The following is a 24,399-nucleotide window of genomic DNA, read 5'->3' on the forward strand; positions in this document are numbered from 1 at the left end:
AGTTTGACTTTAAAAGCACAGAATAGTGATAAAAGCATAAGTCAACTGGACCGGATTATTAGCCTAGAATACAAATTGGTGCTAAAGGCAAGATGGCAAAAGAGACGGCAGTGAGCGGGGATATTATCAGCCTCGGGTCCCGAATCAAACACTCCTTCTGAGACGGTGAGGAAGAAAATCAATGGTCCACATAAATCAGCATTTTACACTCACACAGGCGCCAGTATTTCTCTGGAACTCCTGGTTGGACTGAGTTGAGATCGGATTTGAGGTTTTTGCGCGTGTTATTTCACACGCTGATTAAAAACACACAAACCGAGCGGCGATGCTTTTTTTCTCATCAAAAACACATCTTGTGTAATAGGCCAGCATCTGCTGCTGAATGAGAGACACCAGAGCACTGCTCCACACATCATTAGCTCTCTCTCTCTCTCTCTCTCTCTCACTCAATTTCTCTCTCACTCATTCAATTTTCAATTTCATGTTGCTTCATTGGCATGACAAAAATTACATCTGTGTTGCCAACGCATAAGAACAAACATGCAGTGCATTAACAAAGGAGTAAATACATCTGATATAATAATACAAGTACACAGGATAATTATGATATAATTGTAGATACTAAACAAAGGGACATGGACATAATTTGCATAATTTATTTGGATCCATTCAGTTGCATAATCTCTCTTTCTCTCTCTTGGGCACTGCATAACATCATGTCTTAATGCACCTATTCATTTGAGGATAAAATGGCCCTGTATCTGATCAAATGTAATTCCTACAATTCCTACAGATCATGTTCATTCTGTTTTCCGCAGCAGGGTAATTCGTAAAAGCATTTGCTACTCTGAATTTATGGAGGACTTTGGAATCCTCCATTTTCATGTGCTCTGAAATCCAATAAGCTGTGGGAGGACTTGATGTCTTTTTATTTTACTGTTCACTTTCTGTCTTTGTATGTGTTTTCCGTCCTCTTTCTGGGACGGTCCCCTTTCTCCCTCCTGTCTGTCTCCCGAAACAAACGCAAGTTCTTCTTCTTTCATGAAGTCTGTGTTGTGAATTGAAAACAGCTCCATGAAAACAGGAGATAGCGCGAAACAAAGCCAAGCCGAGCAAACAGAGAGACATTTGTTGTGTGATGTTATCCTTGTTCTAGAGTGTGTGCATGCTTATAGGTTAAAAATCATTTCATGTTTCAGTCTTAACAATAACAAAAGTGATAGCTGCTCATTTAACACGTTGCCAGAGCTTAATGGGAAATGTAGCTCAGCTTAAATTCTTTCAGGAAGACCTAACTTTTAATCAGTGTACTCCTAAATTAATTCAGCTGTTATCCTAATAAATGTTTTTTGCTGTGTATAACTGTCGGATATATGCAACTAGTCTCTCCTGATTTAATTTATCTAAGCGTAAATTCTTTCAGGAAGACATGATTTAATCAATGCTCTCTTCTTACATGGAACCAGCTGTTGGAGACGTTCCTCCTTAACCAATCAGAATCATACAGAAATTGCGAGGGCCAATCACAGAGTCACAACCCTGCTTTAAAAAAATCAGTTTCTCCCATCGCTATCAGCCGTCGTTGCAGGTAAAAGAGTGCAACCCTCCACCCTCCCTTCCACCTCCAGTCCTCTACTCCAGCTGACCGGTCCGGAGCCTCCTTCGGTCTGGTCTTCGGGCTCCTTTGTCATTGCCACCGGTGTCTAGATTCCAAGGGGGGGGGGGGGTCTCATGGGTCTCTACCCTTATATAGATGTACGAAATATTCGTATAACGATGGAGTCTTATCGCCAAAGACTTGACTTGACCGGTACAATAAATCTCATTTACACAACTGCAAACATGTCTGTCCTGATTGAATTGGTAAAGTTGCTTGTTTTGTCCAACCAACAGTGGAAAAACCCCAAAGAGCCAAGCAGAAAAAAAGCATCTGAAAATCCAGTCATGTGGACTTTATTAATGAGAAACTAACTGTTTTAGCACTTCCAGACATACTGTACCAGCCTGGTCTTTCTTAATAAGGAATGGCAAATTACAGTTACAAGCGTAGACTTAGTTAGCAGTGCATTTGTGTGTGTGTGTGTGTGTGTTTCCGTTCCTGATGTGCATGACCAAACTGAAAGGTGAGGACAAAGGCTGAAGGTGGGACGGTCACATGTTGCATCATCCGGATGCTCAGCCTTCTGTAACCAATAAATCATTGCAGGTGCAGGAGAGCGGTGACAGCGTGCTAAGGTCACTCTCTCATGAATAGGGAACGTCTCTCTGTGTGCAGCTGCTGAAATGGCACTCAGCAAACCTAAGTGCCACTTTCAGCTCCTGGCACCCTGCACGGCCTTTCCCATGTGATTCAAACATAACGCCATCCCAGACTTTGATCTGAGCCACACTTAAAAAAAGAAAGAAAATAACATAATTTGCTTTCACCTCGGTTAAAATGCAGCCAAAGGAGACATTTGATTAGATCAGATGAAACTTTAATGAACATAATGAATATGTGGGGAAATGAAGTAAACACAATCATCTCAACTAGAGACCTGAGGGCAGGATTTTATCTACAGTAACTATACAGTAATAGATCACATGGAAATATTACTGCCAGACAAAAAACAACTGGTTTGCAAAAAGAGGCATTTATGGCAGAATTGACTCTGACTGTTCCAATTCTAGCAAATTTCTGATTGACATGACTTTAAGTATCCTGAAATCAAAGTAATTTCAGCCCATAATCTGACTCCATCTGGGGGATAATCTAATGTCAGAGATGAGCGAATGCATTCTCAGTGTTTCAGAGTCAGGCTGACACACACACACACACCACACACACCACACACACACACACACACACACACACACACACACACACACACACACACACACACACACACACACACACACCACAAAATGAGCTTTGTTCATTCATTGAATTTTGTTCAAAATGCATTGTTTGCAAGCTGCAATTATCTGCTGATAGTAGTTTCCTTTTTTAAGCTTTGCATGACTTGCTAATATTTTTGAGGGAAATAAAAGATGGAAAGAAACCGTGGGGATCCAAATAAATAAATATGGTCTGAGACAAATGAGAAAGGTTTAAAGGGAATGCAGGTGTTTAAAAAAAAAGTGAATTTGACAAAATAAAATGGGACTACTGGAGATATAGGATAGAGGTGTTGCTTAAATTTACGGTTGTGTGTGTGCGTACAATGGTCACACCAGTCTTCCTGTGATGGATGACAAGGCAGGTTCTGGTTGAAAGAGATGAAGAGACAGAGAGACAGGCGGAAAGGAAGATGAAGGAGGAGGGAGAAATAGCATGGGAAGAGCAGAAACACAGAGGGAATTATAAATGCTTTCTGTATCTGAAAGGGGAAAAAATACATTACAGCGAATATCACTGAGATGGGATTTGATGCAGAACGCCATGCCAGAAGAAAAAACAACATAAAAGAGCAAGTGAAGGGCAAATGAGAGATGGAAGAGGAAGAATAGCTATTAGCGTGTGACTCAGAGGATGAGTAGAGGACACAAAACAAGAGTCTAATTGCCTGACTAATTGGAGTCTTTGTTTCCAGTTTCCCTTCATTGGGCTGAACGGATAGAAAGAGACAAAGAAGCTTGACTGGGCTGGATAACACAAGATGGGACTGTTGGAGCTAAACAACATTCAGAGAGTATCTTCTTTGCGGGATATGAAGTATGAAATATGTATTTGGCATGAATATATATAGATTCTTTATTCCTGCTGAGAGGAAAACTCCTTTCACAAGCATCTTAAAGAAAATGGTTGGGCTGTAGGTTTGTTTAAAGCTCCCATGGCATGAACATTTCACTTCATGAGGTTTTTTAACATTAATTTGAGTTCCCCCAACCTGCCTATGCCCCCCCCAGTGGCTAGAAATGGTGAGCCCTGGGTATTCTGCTCTGCCTTTCAGAAAATCAAAGCTCAGTTGGGCCGATCTGGAATCTTCCCCTTATGAGGTCATAAGGAGCAAGGTTACTTCCCCTTTCTGTGCTATACCCGCCCAGAGAATTTAGTCCACCCATGAAAGAGAGACATCATGGCTTTCAAACGTTCAAAGTGGCAGTTGGTCAAGGCCACACCCCCAGCCTCTACCTTGTCCCCCCCCCCTTCTCCTCCTCAAAAGCTACAGACCCAGAAATGACACATACTAAGGAAAGCTCATTGTGGGACTGGCTCCAGTGGCTGGAATTCTGCACCAAGGCGGAAATTTGGGAAAGAGACTTCAGATACAGTATTAGGGGACCACTAAGGTCTATATAAAAGAGACTTCAGATACAGTCTTAGGGGACCACTAAGGTCTATATAAAAGAGACTTCAGATACAGTCTTAGGGGACCACTAAGGTCTATATAAAAGAGACTTCAGATACAGTCTTAGGGGACCACTAAGGTCTATATAAAAGAGACTTCAGATACAGTATTAAGGGACCACAAAGGTCTATATAAAAGAGACTTCAGATACAGTATTAGGGGACCACTAAGGTCTATATAAAAGAGACTTCAGATACAGTATTAGGGGACCACTAAGGTCTATATAAAAGATACTTCAGATACAGTATTAAGGGACCACTAAGGTCTATATAAAAGAGACTTCAGATTCAGCATTAGGGGACCACTAAGGTCTATATAAAAGAGACTTCAGATAGAGTCTTAGGGGTCCACTAAGGTCTATATAAAAGCATCCAAAGAGCACCATGTCATGGGATCTTTAAAGAAATATACAAAAGCCAGGGTACACACACACACACACACACACACACACACACACACACACACACACACACACACACTCACACACAGAGCTGAAGTGGTGATGGAGGCAGTCAACTTTATGCCCTTGATGAACACCAGTCTTTCTCTAACTTTCCCTTCATCTCACCTATCTTCCCGCCGGCTACAGCAACTTCCTGATTCCCCTTCTTCAGTATCTTCTCTCTTTTTCCAACTAAATTTCTCATTAATGCTATCTGACTGTCATCCTGTCCCCGTCTCTCTCTCTCTCTCTCTCACGGCAGATTTCTCCCTCATCCAATACCCACAGGTGGCCTTTAAATAAAAGACTGTGCTCTGCGAGTGCTATCCTCTCAACTACATTAATGATACCAGTGTTTAGAGCTGCCCCAAGGAGACTCACAAACTTCACTTTTCTCCCCTCGCGCTCGCTCTCCCCTCTTCACTCCATTTTTCATGCATTCCTCTAATCCATCAGAGAGCTATCACGCTGCTCTTCCCTGCAGCCTCAATAAATCCTCTTTCTTCCATCCCCTCCCTTCGCTCCCTCTGCTCTCCTTCATCCCTTGCTCTTTTCCTCCCTCTCTTCTCCTGTATCTTGTCTGTTGCTTCTCTCCAACGCTGCTCTTCTCCCCCTATCTACCATGTCCAATTCCCCAATATGTAATTATCTAATATAGCGTTACAGCATTACTATCTCCAATGATTTTTCTTCTCTATGCCTCCAATTCACCCTTTCCTCACTTTGATTATATATTAGCACTCCTTCTCCTCTGCTACTGGCCTGAATGCGTGGATATGTGAAGAAATAAAAAAAAAAAGAATGTAGCATCTCACAAAGCCTTGCTCTCCTGGTGTGTGTGTATGTGTGCCACACTGAGAAGCATATGCTTCTTTCAAGTGCAACAACAATTATTACATTACATAATGGTCAAACAATACTACTACTGAGGATTTATATACAGGAGAAATGTGAGCGGTACACAATTAAACAGTGCATTAGCAAGCAGGGAGGAATAAGGGACAAGGCTAGCAACATTTTTCTGATTGTCGACAAATCCCATTAAAGGTGCCCTGCCACACGTATTTCATTACTTTATGGTAATGTCTGCTGTTCTACCATGGACTCTGTGACATTTTTTGTGGAAAAATTGCCTTGGTTACCTTGTTTCAAGCCATTCTAGCGTGGTATAGAAAGCCTGCAGGAAGACTCAGCTCAGTGTGTGCCAGTTCTCATTAATAGTCAACGAGCTAAGCTGCTTGACTCTGATTGGCTAACAGCTATCAGCATCCTTTACCCAGCTCATGAATAGTAATGAGCTCAGGCAACGTGATGTCAGACTGACCAGCTGTTGTGATTGGCCTGATTTCTCCTCTTATTTCTTTTCAGTGGCTAGAGCTGACAGAGGAGGTAGCAGTTCATCTTCACATTCACCACATAACACACACACACACACACAGACCTGACATATTTCAAAAAATGTAAGTAAAAATAGTAAGTAAAAGGTTTTGTGTTGCAGGGCACCTTTAAAAGGCCAAAAGTGTTGTCCGGGTGTCCAAAGCCTAAAAAAGTCCTACTCTTATGGGCCATAGAGCTCCAGGGTTGTCTGAAAAAATGAGCTGGAAGGATATGGTAACATGGGAAATGCAGTTTATTTTGCGCCAATCCAACATGTAAATGCACTATTTATTCCTATTGCTCAAAATTACAGTTCCCAGTTCTTTACTGAAATTACTGGGCCTTTCAAAAATGAAACAACATGTTTGTGACCAACTTTATTTATTTTTTAAAGATCTAAGATGAATATCTTCATTAATAATGAGTGTGTGTAGCACCACGCCCATTCAATACTGTGATGAAATACTCGAAGGCAGGGTAAATACACAAGATAATCGTTTTACTACTGTATGGGGATAACAGTGCACACTTTTGAACAGTCTTACCTGGATGCATTGATTGTAGTGTTTTACTCGGTTGCACGCACCAAATGAGACATAAATAGCTGCGCAATGAAGAATGAGAGGTGGAGAGAGAAGTTCAAACCCTGCCTGATTCCTCATCAACACACACCAGGCCAATCATAAAGTGGCTGCGAATGTCAGATTGTTGGTTTTTGTAAAGTGACTTTAACGTTGAGATGCAGCTTTCCAAACAGCTTGCACGTCCGTTCTCGAGCTGCTCAGAATCTAACTTCTTTTTCCTCAGACTGAGCTGACCCTACGTCATCATTACCGTCTCTAATCACTAATCTAATTGGCCCGAAGCAGCCCTGTGTTACCGTTGAGCGGTACTCATGCATCACTGCCAATCAGATGTCCGCTACCACAGTCTTTCACAGCTCGAGAGATGTGCATCGACACCCCAAAGACATTCAGATCAACCGTAAACCGCCACACACATGAGCACAGAGAGACGCACGCACTCAAACATAGATTCGTGCCTCAGCAGGCTCCCGTCACTCATAGAAACAGATGGAGGAGTGAAGGCCCGAGGGAAAGAAGTGGGAAAGAAAAGTCATTGCAGCTTGCTGGCAAACAGCTTCATTCTAATTCAACTGCTACAGTGTATGAACCAATTACCTTAAGTGGTGAGAGGCTGGTGTTCATATTCAAACACAATCAGAGATATGTGTGCAAACAAAGACAGAAACACGCTGACATTCACTCAGATCTAAGTAAATATATTCATATATATATGAGACAGGTGCTTGCTGTAGAGCAGGGGCAACATTAAGCTTGTCTCTGCGCTCAATCAGTATTCCTATGATGCCATGAGTACTATACTTTCCTCTCTCTAAATTCTCGAGTATCCATGCCAGCTAATAGCCAGCAGTGCTTAAATGATTCAATTATAGATACTGAGTGATCCCATAGTGAAATAACTGGTCATTCTCCACTAGGCTTCCTTCATTGTTGCACTGTTAACTCTCTCCTTCCAACTATAATCGGTCTTAAGAGGTTTTCTGTTAAGTCATGTGTATAGAAAACAAATGGCAGCGTTTTAAGTGTGTTAGAAGCACAAGAACCAAAAGGGAAGACGAAAAGAAAAGGGGGAGATGTTATGAAATGAAAGCAGGGCCTCAAATTAATGAAATAAAAAGGAAGAACACACATCAACGCCCACGTGTCTGTGGAGGACTGGGTGGAAATGTCATTTCCAGCAGTTTGTGAAATGAAAGCTGCTCCTTTGAAATGCCAGCTGTGGCATCCCAGACAACCTCAGAATCCTCTGCTGCCATCCCTCCTACCTCAAAGGTCAGCAGCAGCCATTTTTCTATTTCAATCATTATACCTGAATTTGAAAATATTCAGTTTTGGAAACGCTTCTACAGAAGCTCATGCAGAAATTGTTTGTTTATGTGATGTTTGCTTTTTGGCCCTATGGCCTATGGCAGTGATTCCCAAAGCGGGGGGTCGCGAGCCAGAGAGGGGGGGGTCGCAAGTTGATTTCCAGAAATAAAAAAAAAAATTAAAAACGATTAGAAATAGCATATGTTAGCCATGATTTTAACAGAAAATAAAACTGTTGTGTTATTTTGTGTGTTATTTTGTGTTGTATGCTCGTGTTTGGATACGCCTGTAGTGCGTGCGTGGTTGCGCGCAATGTTTTTATACGTTTATAGTGGGGGGGGGGTCGCAAGTCACTTGCACCGTTACTTTGGGGCTCGGGGGCCGAAAGTTTTGGGAACCCCTGGCCTATGGTATACTCTAGTAGAGCTCGACCGATATATCGGTGGGCCAATATTATCGGCCGTTATTAGGCATTTACCGATCTATCGGTATCAGCATTTATAATGGCTGATAAAAATAAATATATATATATATGTAACATTTTTGAAATAGCCATTCATCCAAATCATTTAAATGAATATTTAAAAAATAAAAACGGACGGTCAACCATGTCATGAGTGTTGGAGTTGCATAGATTGTCCACCAGAGGGCGCCCTGTTGGCAACAATGTTGCCTTTACTTTGACATTATTTTTTTGTTATTTTGTTTTTGCGCAACAGACTTTAGGTTTCATATCTTAAGTTTGTATTTTTTTTACATTTTATTTATCATACCTTGATATGTTTTGATGTTGCTCTGCTCTGTTGTGACGATAAAACAAAGGATTATCATATTTTTTTGTGAGAGCTCATAAATAACTACAAATCACTAATGTTAGGGAAATCTGTTTTTTAATGTTTTGTAACGTGTTTCTGGATTTAAAAAAATACATATATACTATATATTGTCCGATATATCGGAATATTGGATTTTTTTAATAACCAAATATTCGTATCGGTATCGGCCTTAAGAATCCTTTATCGGTCGGGCTCTATACTCTATGCTGACGAGATCCAGCCAGCGCTCATTGGTCTTTAATATCTTCCAAATCGCATTCCTGCTTATCTTCATCTTACTGTCGATCACATCCCAGTCTCAGCTACTCAAAAGGTTCTGAAATACTTAACGTCAAGCTTCAGACTCTGGCTGCTACTCAGCACAGTTTATAGAAGTTTAGCAAATGTCAATCTCCCCTGTGTTGTCTATACAGCCCGAGGCTCCAGCAGCTGTGCCAGAAAGCGGAGGTAGTGTTGACAGGGTTATCTGGGTTCCTCATCACACTACTTCACTGTCACTCATCAAGCTGTGACAGCACCAAGCAGGCTCTGCCAAACCATCGCTTCACAGGTATGAGGTGGACACAACGCGTTACACAGACATTAAAGGACACTTTCAATTTGACACAGGCACTATTTTAAAAGGAAGGATGTAGGTGCCATCACAAAGGAGTGACGTATTGCCACTTCTTGCTTTGATTTAGTCTAGTTTAAGTGTTTTACGGATTGAATTGTTTGGACAATTAAATGCCAAAATGGAGTCCAAAGTGGCATCTCCAAATTGCATATCATTGTCTCTGACCACCAGTCTAACACAAAAAACATATTTCAATTTATTGTGATATAAAATCCTCACGTTTAAGAAGTAGAAACAGGCTAGAAAAAAAAAATGTATTATCAAAATAATCAATTATTGTGGCAGGAGCTCACTCAGTAGGGAGTTGGGTTGGGAACCGGAGGGTCGCTGGTTCAAGTCCCCATACAGACCAAAGTATGGTGGTGGACTGGTAGCTGGAGAGATACCAGTTCACTTCCTGGGCACTGCCAAGGTGCTCTTAAGCAAGGCACTGAACCCCCAACTGCTCGGGGCGCCTTTCCATGGACAGCCCCCCCCACTCTGACATCTCTCCATGTAGTGCATGTGTGTGTAATTCAGGCCTGTGTGTAATAACAACAGAGTGTAAATTGCAATTTCCCCTTGCGGGACTACTAAAGTATACATTATTATTACTACTAGCAAAAGCAAGCCACTGTGGTGATAAATAGTTGTTTTGATGCTTGTTACTTCATTTTCATTTGATGGTGTGTTCATAAATCCTCACATGGATCGGTTTCTGTGACATGGAGCAACAATGGATGGAGGAAACTGTTCTGCAGGAGCAGAAAGAAAGAAGCAGAGGATGGAGAGAGATAGATTGAGACAGCAGTTGGCATATATGCCTTCCATCCTCAAGTTTGAATCAGTCCATTTCAGAATCAGAACTTCTTCACACACACACACACACACACACACACACACACACACACACACACACACACACACACACTAAATAGTGTGAGTCATTACCTCCAGGTGGTCATAGCCAGGTGGTGTGGATGGCTAGCAGATCCCCCAAACAGGTGTACTGATCCTACTCTCCTGTTCATCCCATTTATTCAAATTGCCATCTAGGATGGAAATTCAGACACCATGGCAATAAGGAGGCCACACCCCTCTTGTGGAGCATCATTTCTGTCACTTTTTACACCACGTGTCTCCGCTGCACTACCGTAAGTACTAAAAGCACTTACCCTCTCCTACTTCTTCCCCTTTTACCGCTTCAAATTCCCTCCCCAAATATAAATGCAAGTATGGTGATTTAGGAAGAAGGCCATAAAAAGTGAGTGAGAGACAGAGGAAGAGAATGAGGGGCTGATGAGGAAAATGTGGCACAGTTAAATGAGGGTAGCACACCTAGTTGCAGTCATCCATGTTGCAGAATAACCACAGAGGGACTGCCAACTGGAGGGTGATTTTATATACTAGATGTGGTGTTTGGGTGTGTGTGTGTTGGTTTCAGTAGCCTTTGATTGCCTCAGGTGGAGACCTCCGACATGTGGGTAAAGTGTTTCGAGTGAACCCCTCAACAACAATGTGTCTCATTCCCTGACAATATGATTCAACGCTGCAGCAGCCATAAGTCACTGTTTACTCAGCTCTATGACGGTCGGCTGTACAGCCCCAATGAACCGAGACGTGTAAATAACCCCAGTCCAAAGCCGACAAAATGAAAGAAAAAAAAAAAACTACCTCTCTAAAGTGGGAGAGTTTGTTGTGTTCCATTCCTCTTCTCCTCTCGATCCCATTTCTAAAGACTGCTTTCTGTTTGCCTGGGCTCTGCTCGGCACCATTCAACTCCAATCTTTTAAGCTCCGGTTTGACTTGCCGTGTCCCATTTTCATCCTGTTCGGGGGCCCAATATGATAACAACTGGGTAAAGTAGCACATAATCTGTGAAAAGCTGTTTGTAAACAGGTCCATACAATGGAAAATATGACTGCTATTTTACAGTTGAAGGTCCCTTTGCTTGTGAGAAGACGTCATTCTAGGCCTTGATTTAGAATAATTGCAATGGTTTATTTACCCTGCTTCTATGTAGTCTATATAGGTGTTGAATGAAGTGACCCAAGGTGGCCTTATACAGGTGATTTTATGTTTTTGTTGCTTTGACCTCTCATTAAAAAAGTGTATGTGCATTGTATTGCTAACATTGCCTGCAATGTTTAATATGTGCAATAAAGTTGTAAAAATTGAAGCTTTGTGGTAGAATGGAGTCTGTAAATAGGCTCAAATGGCCCTGAACCCTTTCTTCAACAAGACGTTGCATGAGACGATACTGCTGCCAACGTCTAGCTGTAACCTTGACTCATAATTTTCCATCTACAACATTAAGTGTTACAGTCTAGAAACACCTTTTATCAAAATAGATCAAATTCATCTAATGACTGATGATTATTATCGCTGCACATTTTGTTGTTTTTCTGAAAATGTTCAATTCAGTTCAATCCAATTCAATTTTATTTATGTAGCGCCAAATCCCAACGTTATCTTGTTCTTTTCTGCACTGCTAATGTGCTCATTTCAATTCCATCCCATCTAATTTGAAGAATACCTTCAACACAGTGCGGCAGAGTGAACATGGAAGATGACAAATGGACATTAGAATAGAACAATTAGACAAAAAGACGTTCCAATAAAGTCGTCAGATGCGGAGATACGTTTTACAAACACATGTACATTAATGCACAGGGGCATGGATTTGCTAGCATGTGAAAAAAAAGGTATTTGAGCATCACTCACCCAAACTAGGTGTGGCCTAATTACCTTAACCTAGACCTTCATGTTGTTTTTGACAAACTTCCCCTAAAGCATGCAATAGCTATGAAAAAAACAAAACAATCTGCGCAGCCGTTTCATCTCTGGTACACAGAATTTCATGACCTCTTTCATGATCAGGGTAGAAAATATTAAAAGGATTTTGAGAGAAGGTAGCGTGTGTGTAGGAGGACGATACGTGTCACTGTTGGATCAGATCTCAGGGGAGTAGACAGCGGAGGCATGTTCTCTGCAACAGAACGCCCAAACCGTAGAAAACTGTGCCATGCACCCCCCCCCCCCCCACACGCGCGCACACACAGGGTCCTGCATTCAAATTTTTACTTGAGAACAGTATTGGCATCATACATTTACTTAAAGTATATTCATGGTACTTGTGAATTGGATTTTCCCCAAAAGATCACCCAAGTCTTGTCTTAACCTATGACTTGAATACTTCAGCCTCATTTATTTGTTGACTATTCTTTGAGTTATTTATCTGTATCTGCAAAGTAACTATTGGCTAAAGTTATCAAATAAATGTAGAGGAGTAAAACGTACAATATGTGCGGCTGTAATGTTCTGAGCAGGGGTATAAAGTAAATTCTCAAATACTTCACAACCTTTTTAAATGTTCCTGCCATCATTCATTCTGCCTCCCCCGCTCCGTGACTCTGTTGTCGTCTTGCTATTGTCGGGGTTGCGAGGCGCTTGTCAGACAGGAGGAGAAAATTGAAAAACTTTTAGCTGCCTCCTCCTCGCTCTTCTTCTTTTAATGTGTTGTCATCTCTCTGTGCTCCCTTGTAGTCTGGTGTGCCTTCTGTGCTAACCAGGCCCAGTTAATCCGAAACACAGACAAACACAAGTACTCGCCAACAGGTCCTGGCCTACGTTCAGTCCCTTATGGCATTAGTGGAGTGTGTGTGTGCGTGTGTGTGTGTGTGTGTGTGTGTGTGTGTGTGTGTGTGTGTGTGTGTGTGTGTTTTCATGCATACGCGCCAATGTGTAGCTTTCAAAGGGAGGCAGAATGTTCAATGTACGCATGGTTTTTCAAGAGCATTGCAGATTTTATTGTAGTTTAATGCATCTTAATAATACCATCATCAAGATCATTTATAATGTTTATTATATACTCTTTACTGATTCCCTATGGGGAAATTACAATGTACACTCTGTTGTTATTACACACTACACACAGGCCTGAATACACACACATGCTCGGGTCCTGCGCATGCACTAATGGAGCGATGTCAGAGTGGGGGGGGCTGCGACTTCTGAACAGGCGCCCTGAGCGGTTAAGGGGGGTTAGTGCCTTGCTGAAGAGCACCTTGGCAATGCTCCAGGAGGTGAACTGGCATCTCTCCAGTTACCAGTCCACACTACTTTGGTCCGTACGGGGTTTTGAACCAGCGACCCTACGGTTCCCAACCCAACTCCTGAGCTACTGCCACCCCAGACACAGTACGTTAGGATACAACTTTATTCAATGTGTAGTAGAATTTTTTTTTTTAACCTAATGTCTGTATTATAGCAAACTTGTACATTGTATTTATCAACGGGATTTGAAGAGTTATATCTGTTTTACTGCTTTTTATATTTGTATTGTTCACTGTAATCTTCTTATTGTTGTTTTTTTAGGTAGACAATTTTAAGATCTGTCCAGGATGAAAAATAGCCTTTTGGCTAAATCTGGGGCATTTACAGCAATGTTAATTAATGTACACTGTCCCTGTCAAATAAATTAATAAATTAAATTAAATTAAATTGTCAGCCAGAGCTGAAATTCTTTTTGCATTCCTGGGTAGCTCATATAAAAAGAGGACATGGCCATTCATACAAACACAGATAAAATGAATAACGCCAAAGGACATAGATGAAACCTCTCAGGAGGATACATTTATGATTAGACCTTGACACATGATGAGACATCGGAGCGATACAGTGAATCAGACTGGATTAACAGCAAAGTCCAATTAATACGGCACTCAAATCAAAGAATATATAGTCAGACACATTTACTGAATGTCCTCCATCTCCATTTTCTTGTCATAGTTTGAACTTCTGTCTTGCATAATGCCGGGCTCCACTTTACTCCCGTAACATGACTACATTTATGACCGTCATGCACATGACATGACTGTCAGTGGGCATGATTAAAATGCCATTTTCATTTTAAAATATAGCCGTAGGTAGCACAAGGAACATGTTCTGATATTAGGATTTCATTTTATGCAGTACTTTTTATTTTTGCATAGTATTGTGAAGTTGTATCATGTACTTACTTAGTCTACAACTCAAAGCTTCTTTACATTAACCAAAGTGTGCTACACACACATTCATGTGGCATGCAAAGAATCAGGGCGTTCTGTGTGAGTGGTTGCGTATATGAGTAAAATGCACTAAAACTAACAATGGGGGTTTCAAAGTTGGCACTTAAAATACTCTTGATATTCCACAAATTTAGCTCATATATATTACTCCTTAGCCCAGTCAGGATTGTGAAATCATAAGCGCCACTCAGAGAGCGCTAACCCTAACCCTAACCCTAACCCTCGCCATTTACACGCATGATGCACACATCCCTAACCCTAACCCCTAACCCCTAACCCTAACCCTAACCCCTAACCCTAACCCTAACCCCTAACCCTAACCCCTAACCCTAACCCCTAACCCTAACCCCTAACCCTATCCCTTGTATTTTTTTATTTTTTTAATTTATTTATTTATTTATTTTTTATTATTGTCTTAGATTTTATTGTCTTTACACTTTACACATCCAATCCAATCCACTTTATTTCTATAGCACATTTTACAAACACAAAGTCACCAAAGTGCTGCAGAGAAAACTCAAACATACAAAACAATTAATATACAAATATTGTATTACTACTGCTGCTGCTGCTGCTATTGAACCAGATTCATAAGCAATTAAACTAGTAAGCCATATTACTATTTCTATGAAACATCAGGCATTTGAATGTATATTTCCCCATTTGGAATGTTATCACATGTGCACTCCTGTCCCACTTTGGGTTTTTACTATTGCCCTGACGATATGAGAAGGCTTTCTGATGGGGTTGAACTCAATAGTACTATTTATTGACTTTAGGCAGAATTGTACCACGATGATATATTCTCCAGTGTCTGAGACACTCACACTACTCTCCCTCTCCTTTGTCACGGTGCTGGATTATATAACTGTAATATATACTGTAGGTTTGATATATTTTGTTATATATAACATTCTACCATACTGTACACTGTTTTATACTGTATTTGACAATCTACCTCATTCTGTCCTGTTATAAGCTGCAATAAAGCATATATTATATCCCTATGTATGTTCCATAGTCCTACTATTTAAGCAGTAGCACATTTTTGTATTCCCATCTTGTATATATTCAAATATTTGTTCTCATATTTTATTCCTATTTGTATTTCATGTATATATGTATATTGTATCCTAGTATTTCATTTATATTTATATTCTGTGCTGTGAGGCTGATTTTATCCATCCATCCATCCATCCATCCATCCATCCTTTTACTATATTTACATCACATATCTATATTAATACAGACAAACATTAATTATGGTTGGGCATTCTTTTGATTTGAACAACTCTGATTCTGATTTTTCCTTTCCATTATGGGTTTAATCGGTTCCCGATTCAGATTCTTTGATAAAATGTCCATTTTCTGAGTGTTTTTCTTCTGGATTTTTTCTGTATTGAGTTGAGACATGTGGCTGTGGTACTAGTTTTGTGTGTAGCCCATCTAATATGCTTACAGTAGTGTTTTTGAACCATTGTACAGATGCTTTACTTGGACGGAAATAGAAATTCTCCATTCTAACCTCTGTAGCTCTGTGTCAGTAAGGCCTGGAATCACCCTGACACTAGGAACAAAAAATTGAGAGTGTTAACGCCCCAATGACCTCAGGAACATCCCAGAGAGGCAAATTATGTGGAGCCGTATCACCTTTTTTTTTGGTAAAAATTTAGACGAGGAAAGCGTGTATTTTCAAGTGTGTGTAAAGAGGTTAAAATAGATCACATGCTTCCCATTGGGGATCAATAAAGGTTATCTTATCTTATGATCGCATTATGTTATTCTTCTACAAATGAATGATTCTAAAGAAGTTACAATTCAAGCAAAATCAGTCTTTGAGGATTTTACAGAAAGAAACAGTGTGGTGTTGTATAGTGCATGACAGTTGACAGCTCATTGCCTGCATTTTGTTGAGATACATATTGATATTATAGTTTAATTAGGGGCCGGACAGCTCTGCTGCCTGACGCTCTTGCATTGAAAATTGAAAATCAATAACAAATCAGTCACATGATAGCTCTATAGCAACTTTCACCAACACGTAGGCGCTGTTGAGCAGAAATGTTCAAATGCTTCAAGCTTCGAAGTCCATCACTCAGAAGAAACTGAAAAACTTAAATTAAACCTATATCTCCACTTAATGGACACCAAAACGGCTCCACTGCATCTTCAGACTGTTCTCCACAGACAATTTCAGCAAGATTTTGATTTATCAAAAATTGAGCCCACAGTAATGTAAATGTGAATAGATAGATAGCTAGATAATAGATAGATAGATAGATAGATAGATAGATAGATGATTATTCATTACAAATGAAATTTTAGGCATCTAGTAGCAAGACAACCATAACACAACAAACACATATACACACATATATCACACATACATAAGAATAAAAATAAAATCACTCACAGAAATGCAATGACCAAATAAGTAAGGACTAATATGGTAGACTGTGTGCAATAGTGATGATAAAAGTGCAAGTGTGCAGGTGTAATAAATATAAATGGACTGTGTATGTAAATAATCTCCAATATTTATAAAAATAAATAACATGCTGATCTCATGGCAGAAGTAGTGTGGTACATTTACCTGAAAAACTGAATTTCTGACAATATTTTTTATTCTATCCTCATGTAAGCTATTGCAGGCCATGGAAATTTGGCATCTTAGAACATCAGTTCTTTCAATTATGGATCAATCAATCTTTGTAAAAAAATAAAACGACAGACCTCTCAGCTGTAGATGAAGTACACATTCTCAGAATTTTGTCTTGATAACTGAATTGTTGACCTTAGTTTGAAATCTGCCTTTGCATGCACCGTTGTGATTGGCTCAGTCACGGTGTAAACTCACTTGATAGGGTGATGCAGAATATACATGCTAATGCCTTCTCAGGCTTAAAATGCCCACAGCTGCTCAATTAATATTAATACACAGATCTAAACCATGTGACTAAGCCCCAGAAAGCAGTTTTGACCAGTTGTACTTGACTTTTCAGTCAACCATAATAAGAATGCTTCAGAGTGACATTGCGTCCATCACCCACAGCTCGGCTTAGCTTTACAGTAAATACTCATTCAATATATTTACTTTTTCTTTATTATGTGCATTCATAATCCATCTTGCTCCGTACAAAAGTGCTAAAATATTCTGACACTTCACTACAACCACCAATGGCTGTCTGTGTGAATAATCTAAGCCAGAACTCTACATCTTCATCCAATCAGGCAAATACGGGATCCTCAAAGGAACAGAAGCACCACTATTTTGCTGCGTAATCACATCAACTTAACAATGAGCAAACTGACTGCAGATCAGTGCTGATATTAAAGTGCTTTTACGCGAGCAGCTCCCAGCAATTAGGGAGAGGGATGCGTTAAATCTATGAGGAGGGTAATACAGTCGCATCTTACATTCATAGAGAGAGAGGCCTTTCAACGGTTATGACCCTCCACCTGATGAGCGCACTCTAGACATGTTAATTCATACATAGAGAAAGGTACACACATGCACAGGGAAGAGACACACAAGTGTCCAGGGAACACTTGAGCCATCAATTTCCTCCTGCATGTGAGCTGTAAAAGCCCTCTGAAGCAATTATGTTATGAAAGAGGCGATAAACTGACATGAATTGACTCTGCACAGAGCATGATCGGTACAAACTGCTACTTTACAGGTAGAGAGACACTTCACCGGACCAGCCCTGGGAGACACTCCACTGGTGGTGTGCATTTGTCAAGCTCGCTGTTGCTGGAGACGCTTGCAGGGCTTTGTTTTGGTCTCCGTACAGGCTTGAGAGTGAATTAACTGTGCCATTAAGAAATGCGTGTGGCTGTCACAGGTACTTACTGCACCGACTTGGACGACTGGGACCTGAACTTGCTGAACTCGCCTGGAGCGGTCCACTCTGTTCCCAGCTGCAACACACAAGACAGGAGGCACAGATAAGAGCGAGTGGGAGAGAAATAGGGCGAGAGCAGTGGATAACAGCAGCATTGGAAATTTTGCAGCACAGTTTGCAAGTGAAGAGTATTCGTCCGGGAAAAAAAAATCCATCTTGCGTTGTCTTCCTGTCAAAAATGAAACTTTTGTCGATGTTTTTAACTTTTTCTTACGTTTTTGTCCCTTTTTTCAACACTTTTGCTGCTTTTTTTTCAATGTTTGTCCCTTTTTTTGACATTTTTAACACTACGTAACCCTGACTTATTGCCTTTAGTTTTATAGTAATCTTTGGAATTTATGGTCAATAAACCTCATTTATAGGAAATTATACTTAATGTTTGAGTTAGAAAAGCAGAAATTAAGAGTAATTTAGACTAAAATTAAAGGAGTGGATGTTGATGGAAAATCTCAGACTGGAATATGTCAACTTTTACTCAATACTATTTCAAAACCACTTTAATGTTTTTTTCAAATGCTATAAAATTGAATAAGACACCCCCAAATGAATGAAAGTACAGATGTGTACTTGCCAAAGAGCGTTGGGTGGAATCAATCATGTTATTTTGGGGTAGTTAAAAAGAACACTGATATAGGAAAACGGGTCAATTTGACCCGAGGACGACATGAGGGTTAAAAATCAACTTTGTGAGATACAATCATCACCTTTTATGATTTTTAGGCACTGACGATGACTATTTTGGAAGTATCCTATGTGTATATGTGTATAGGTTGGATTACAAAAAGTGGACATCAGTTCATTTTGAATCCAGAAGACGGACAGGTCGTTGCAAGATCCTGATTGCTTACCTGGTTATATGATAGCACAACATGTAAAGAGTAATTGGTAAACAAGATAATATGCCCAGGAAGAGTCAATCAGGAGGCTAGTTCTGAACGTGAGCAAACAGATGAGAGCTATGGCTATGAACCGACAGAAAATAAGGAACAGCCATTCCCTGCCAATATCGAGTCTAAGAAGCTCATCGGGCCTCGTGGGGCTCTTGTTTCAGTCAGTGCCCAATCATTTCCTCAGCAAGCCAACGCGACTAATTAGGGCCCCTGCTGCTGCTGATCCATTATGAAAGAATAAGGCTAAGATCACAGTGGGCATGACTTTAATTGTTTGTGCTGGCCACACTTCTGGGTTCGGAACTGGTCGGAAAACATTGCGGTCGCGCGGTGTCAACACGTCACAAGAGCCTTTTCAACTTGTAAATGGCGGCAGAGCCTCACTGTGGACACCAGAATGTTTTCACAGAGTGAAGCACACACAGAAACGCACACCTACGAGATAATGACGCACACACATGTGAAATGGCAATTATACAATGGCACCTCTGAACTGGTTTGCTGGCGTGAGAAGAGAGTCAGTATGGGAAGAAAACCGCAGAAAAGGCAGTAATGTCTGTTCAAAACCAAGCCGGCCCCTGGCAGTGCTGAAGCCTCTGAGGGACTCTGTGAAGCAGTTGGCGGGAGACGAGGAGGAGGACACAATGTGCACTACTATACTTCACTCTGAAGCCCACAGCACACTGCTGCCATAGTACGTTTCCACACCAACAGTCTCTTCATGTATTCCTCCTCCGGTAGAAGTTAAATCACTGGGAGAGAATATTTAAACGAAGAAAAAGTGAGTGAGGTAGTGGATTGGTCCGTGTCCAAAAAGAAAGAAAGAGTAAAAAAAAGGAGCCGTTCTCCCGTTTTGGTTTCTGAATCCAAAAATGAAAAACAACTAAACCAAATTCAAATAACAGTCCGATTTTGGCCTATTTTCATTTCTCCGTTTGAAGATCTACATTAAAAGAAAGAAAGGTGGGCCACGTGACCCGGAAGTAATAGTAAATATAGCCTATGTAAATTAAAGCCAAGATTTTAGAACGGTCGTAATATACAGCACTAACGTTAAACCAGAGTAACGTTAGAAGAAGAAAAAAATCAAATGGAAATCAGACAGTGGATTTCAAAAAAACAAAAGTCGGACTGTTATTTGAATGCGGTTTAGTTATTTTTGGATTCAGAAACCAAAACGGGAGAACGGCTCTTTTTTTCTTTTCTTTTTTTTTAACCGCTTCTTCGTTTTTGGTTTGAAACGACAAACGAAAAAAAAGGTGTTTTTTCTAGTTATTTTGTTTTGTGGTAAAAAAAAACACAACAACAACATGAAAATGTACACGGACCTAGATTACGCTCACTCAGCTAAACTCAATTCTCTAAGTTTACATTTAAAATGAAAACCTTCCTTTTAAACAATTGGGAAAAAAATGCTTTGTGTACATTTTTCAATGCTAGTTGGAGAGCATGTTTCCCTCATAAATGCTGTGATGCGGACATGGTTTTAGGTTGGTCTTAAATGAGCACTGATGGCTGGTGATTTCGTAGTAAATGATCCGTGGACAATAGCGTTGGTGAGCCCTCCCTTGATTTAGCATTGCACCTGTAACATTGCATGTAGTCTGGTCGGCTCATTTCTTTCTCCCCACCCTTGTTAGCCCAACTGCCCATTGCACTCGTTATTCCCTAATGTGTGTTGGCTGGTATTGTATGTTAGTGAATAACGTGGCTTAGTTTTAAAGATGCTATGCTAAAGTCTGGCTAGTAAGTACGACAACATTTGGTTGTTGAACACCAGTCAGCAAAACAATTATATCTGCTTACCAGCACCGTAACCTGTTAAAGGCCCCATGCCATACAAAAATGTTTTTTACTTGCATTTTTTTTTTTTTTTATGTCAGGTCTATGTGTGTGTGTGTGTGTGTTATGTGGTGAATGTGAAGATGAACTGCTACCTCCTCTGTCAGCTCTAGCCACTGGAAAGAAATAAGAGGAGAAATCAGACCAATCACAACAGCTGGTCAGTCTGACGTCATGTTGCCTGAGCTCATTACTATTCATGAACTGGGTAAAGGATGCTGATAGCCAGGCTCTCATTGGTTAGCTGTTAGCCAATCAGAGTCAAGCAGCTTAGTTTGTTGACTATTTATGCGAACTGGCAGGTAGAATGGCTTGAAACAAGGTAACCAAGGCATTTCTTCCACAAAAATGTTACAACATCCCTGGTAGAACAGACATCACCACAAAGTAATGAAATATGTGTGGCAGGGCACCTTTAATGCTGCACTGAGTAAATATCAGTCACTAGCCTCCCTGTGCTTTCTTCTGTATCGCCTATGCTTGTTTGGGGGAAATAAAAGCGTTACTCATTTGACTTCGAGACTGCTTTCAGTTTCCATTTGGTTTTGTTCAGTTCGCCCTAACTCACAACAGGAAGGCTGAAGAAAGTTGTGCAGTAGAATCTCATTTAAGCTGGTATCGCCCTCAAAAATAATTCCAATCAAAAGAAACTGTGGAAATCAAGCGTCTCGTCAGTTCTAGTATCGTTACCTCTCACTTCCCTCCAGTGTCTGCCTGTCACCTTGTCACATTTTTGTGTTATGTGTTACATTCCATATGTGGTGCTTTAATCCCCCTGCCCTTGTAATTCTAAATCTGAATGTAAAACTGTGTATATTAAAATATATATTACTTTTTAAAATAAATATGTATATATTATATATATATATATTATATACTATACATACATACATACAGTACATATCTATCTATGCTATCTTAGAATCTGCTTTAGATTAGAATCTGATACATAGAATCTGCTTTGAGAATCTTTCAAAGCAGATAAAAAAAAGATGCAACCTAAAACTTTGCACGGAATATAAATGCAAAACTTGCGAGACAATCTATAGTTACTGTACTTACTTGTGTTTATGTTCTCCTTGTGAGTGAATTGTTTTCTCTGAAAAGAGCTATCGTTCAGAGGAAGAAGCGAGCGATCACACGGCAGAGGCAGCAGGGCAAAGCGATTCCCCTCGTGTTGTGTAGGGCTGATTTTAAATGAAGTACTTTTTTTTTTTAAATGATTTTTGAAATACGAGGAAAAAAAACTGTGTACAGGCAGAAACCAATCTTTTCATTTGTTTCCGAAGCAAATGAAAATTCAGAGTAGAAAATCAACCTCTGTGACGGCAAAAAGAAACGATCTCAGCTTATTATAAGAATCAACCTGAAGGTAAATTTCATGTTGAGACAGATGTTAATTAGATAAATTGTCCAGTCACTGAGCAGTGAAATTCAAAAAGACCTAGACATTCAACTTACACTGTGCCTGAATCAAGATATTTACAACACCTAGAGTATTCCCCTTTAAAGCGCCCACATTCTGCTCATTTTCAGGTTCATAATTGGATTCTGAGGTTGTACCTGGATAGGTTTACATGGTTTCAAAAAACTAACAACAGCATGGAAGTTTGTATGCGTGTGGAAGCACCAGAGACACAAAATAACAAGAATCCAATAAAAAGGTTTTTTTTTTCATAATGAGGGCACTTTAAACCTTGACTTCATCATTCCCAATGGTACATACAGATTACTCTTGTAGCAAAATACAGGTGGCATGTTTGTGATTCATGTTTGTGATACCAGCACAATATACTGCATATGATGCTTTACAAGATTCTGACTTCATACAGCACCTCATTAACATTTCTTGTATGTCCATCCATTTGCTTTACTTGAATTTGTCAGTAAATCTCCTTACACAGGGCTCTTAAGACGCTCTAGTTAAGAAAAGCTGTGAATTGAGAGTTTTAAAAATATGTAGTTTCACACAAGGGAGCATTAGTGTCAAGGAGCGTTTCACCTTCCAAAATTAAAGGTTGTTTTTCTCTTGTATTTCTTGTCAGATGGTTAATCTGCTGCATGTGAACACTGACAGAATCAAAGCCTAGTTTCAAGGACAAAATACGTGCATCGCCCCAGCTTTCCCATGAAAGTGGCAGATGTTCGCCAAGGTAAGCAGGCACATGCAGTATAGACATGAGAAACACACACACACACACACACACACCACAAACACCTAGAAATGATTTCCCATTGAACGATGAGTCATCGCTTATTAGATAGCACCATCTCCTCACCAGTGTAGGCGGGAGGTAAATCAGAAGGAGAGCAGCTAGTCATGGGGCAATGCACCCAAACTTCTTCATATCACATATTAGAACACACACCACTCTTACTGACATATTAGCCAGGTTTCAATCCACACGTTTTTATGCAAATAAAATAACATTGAATGAAAAATGCCTCATGGAAACAGTAAAATCGATTGAATTTCATGAATATCGACACAAAGTTTGTACGTTCGATCACATTGGATTTTCTCTTAATCAGTTAGCGGCTTCTTGGATAAAACGCTGATGAAAATGTTAGATGCCAAAAATATTATGAATTGCAATTACGTTTTAGGTCATTTTATGGTTCCAACGCTCCATAAAAAAAGTTGAATTCATTCTTACCACGTAGTTCCACTTTCTGTGCAGACATGGTGGATGCCGACAGACAGATATAAGTGGACGAAAAAGAGACAAGTGACTTTTTGAAATTTAATGTCCGAGCGAAATAGAACATCTATTTTAGATTAAAAAAAAAAAATCAAAAATCCTCGTCCGGCATTTACGTGCGTCTGCATAATCCTAACGATGTTTTGATAGTGTTGTTGTCTTACAGCTTGATATGTCGCTATCAGCTGGCACATAAGCATTATATGTGCAACATGTGCCACTTTGTTTGCAATTTTTGCCTGGATGATGTGCGATTCATTGCAAAAATGAATGGAAACACCTTGAAATGTCTCAAATCAATTTGCTATACCACCATTATGCAGAGGTTTTTATTCACTTTAAAGCCGTTGGATGGAGACACACTTTTCCAAGCTTTATTTGCATTCATATTTTTAGCAATCTTCAGCTAATTCGATTGATAAGTGGATGGAAACGTTGCTAGTGTCTTATTTTATTTCTATTTTGGAAGTCTCCTCAGAGAAATAAGAAAAAAACAAGCAACTTGGGGACCAAATCTC

At 40.1% G+C, this 24,399-nt stretch overlaps 1 protein-coding gene across 1 annotated transcript in view; it reads right to left on the reverse strand.

Moving 5' to 3' along the window:
* b4galnt4a (beta-1,4-N-acetyl-galactosaminyl transferase 4a) overlaps window positions 1-24,399 on the reverse strand; it is a 175,045-nt gene that overhangs the window by 34,582 nt on the left and 116,064 nt on the right. The window contains exon 7 of the mRNA XM_032524296.1: window positions 18,396-18,463. Within this exon, the coding sequence (XP_032380187.1) occupies window positions 18,396-18,463 (68 nt within the window). The remainder of the gene's footprint in view (window positions 1-18,395; window positions 18,464-24,399) is intronic.

Source organism: Etheostoma spectabile, chromosome 8 (assembly GCF_008692095.1).
Source record: "Etheostoma spectabile isolate EspeVRDwgs_2016 chromosome 8, UIUC_Espe_1.0, whole genome shotgun sequence".
Classification (NCBI taxonomy): Eukaryota; Metazoa; Chordata; class Actinopteri; order Perciformes; family Percidae; genus Etheostoma; species Etheostoma spectabile.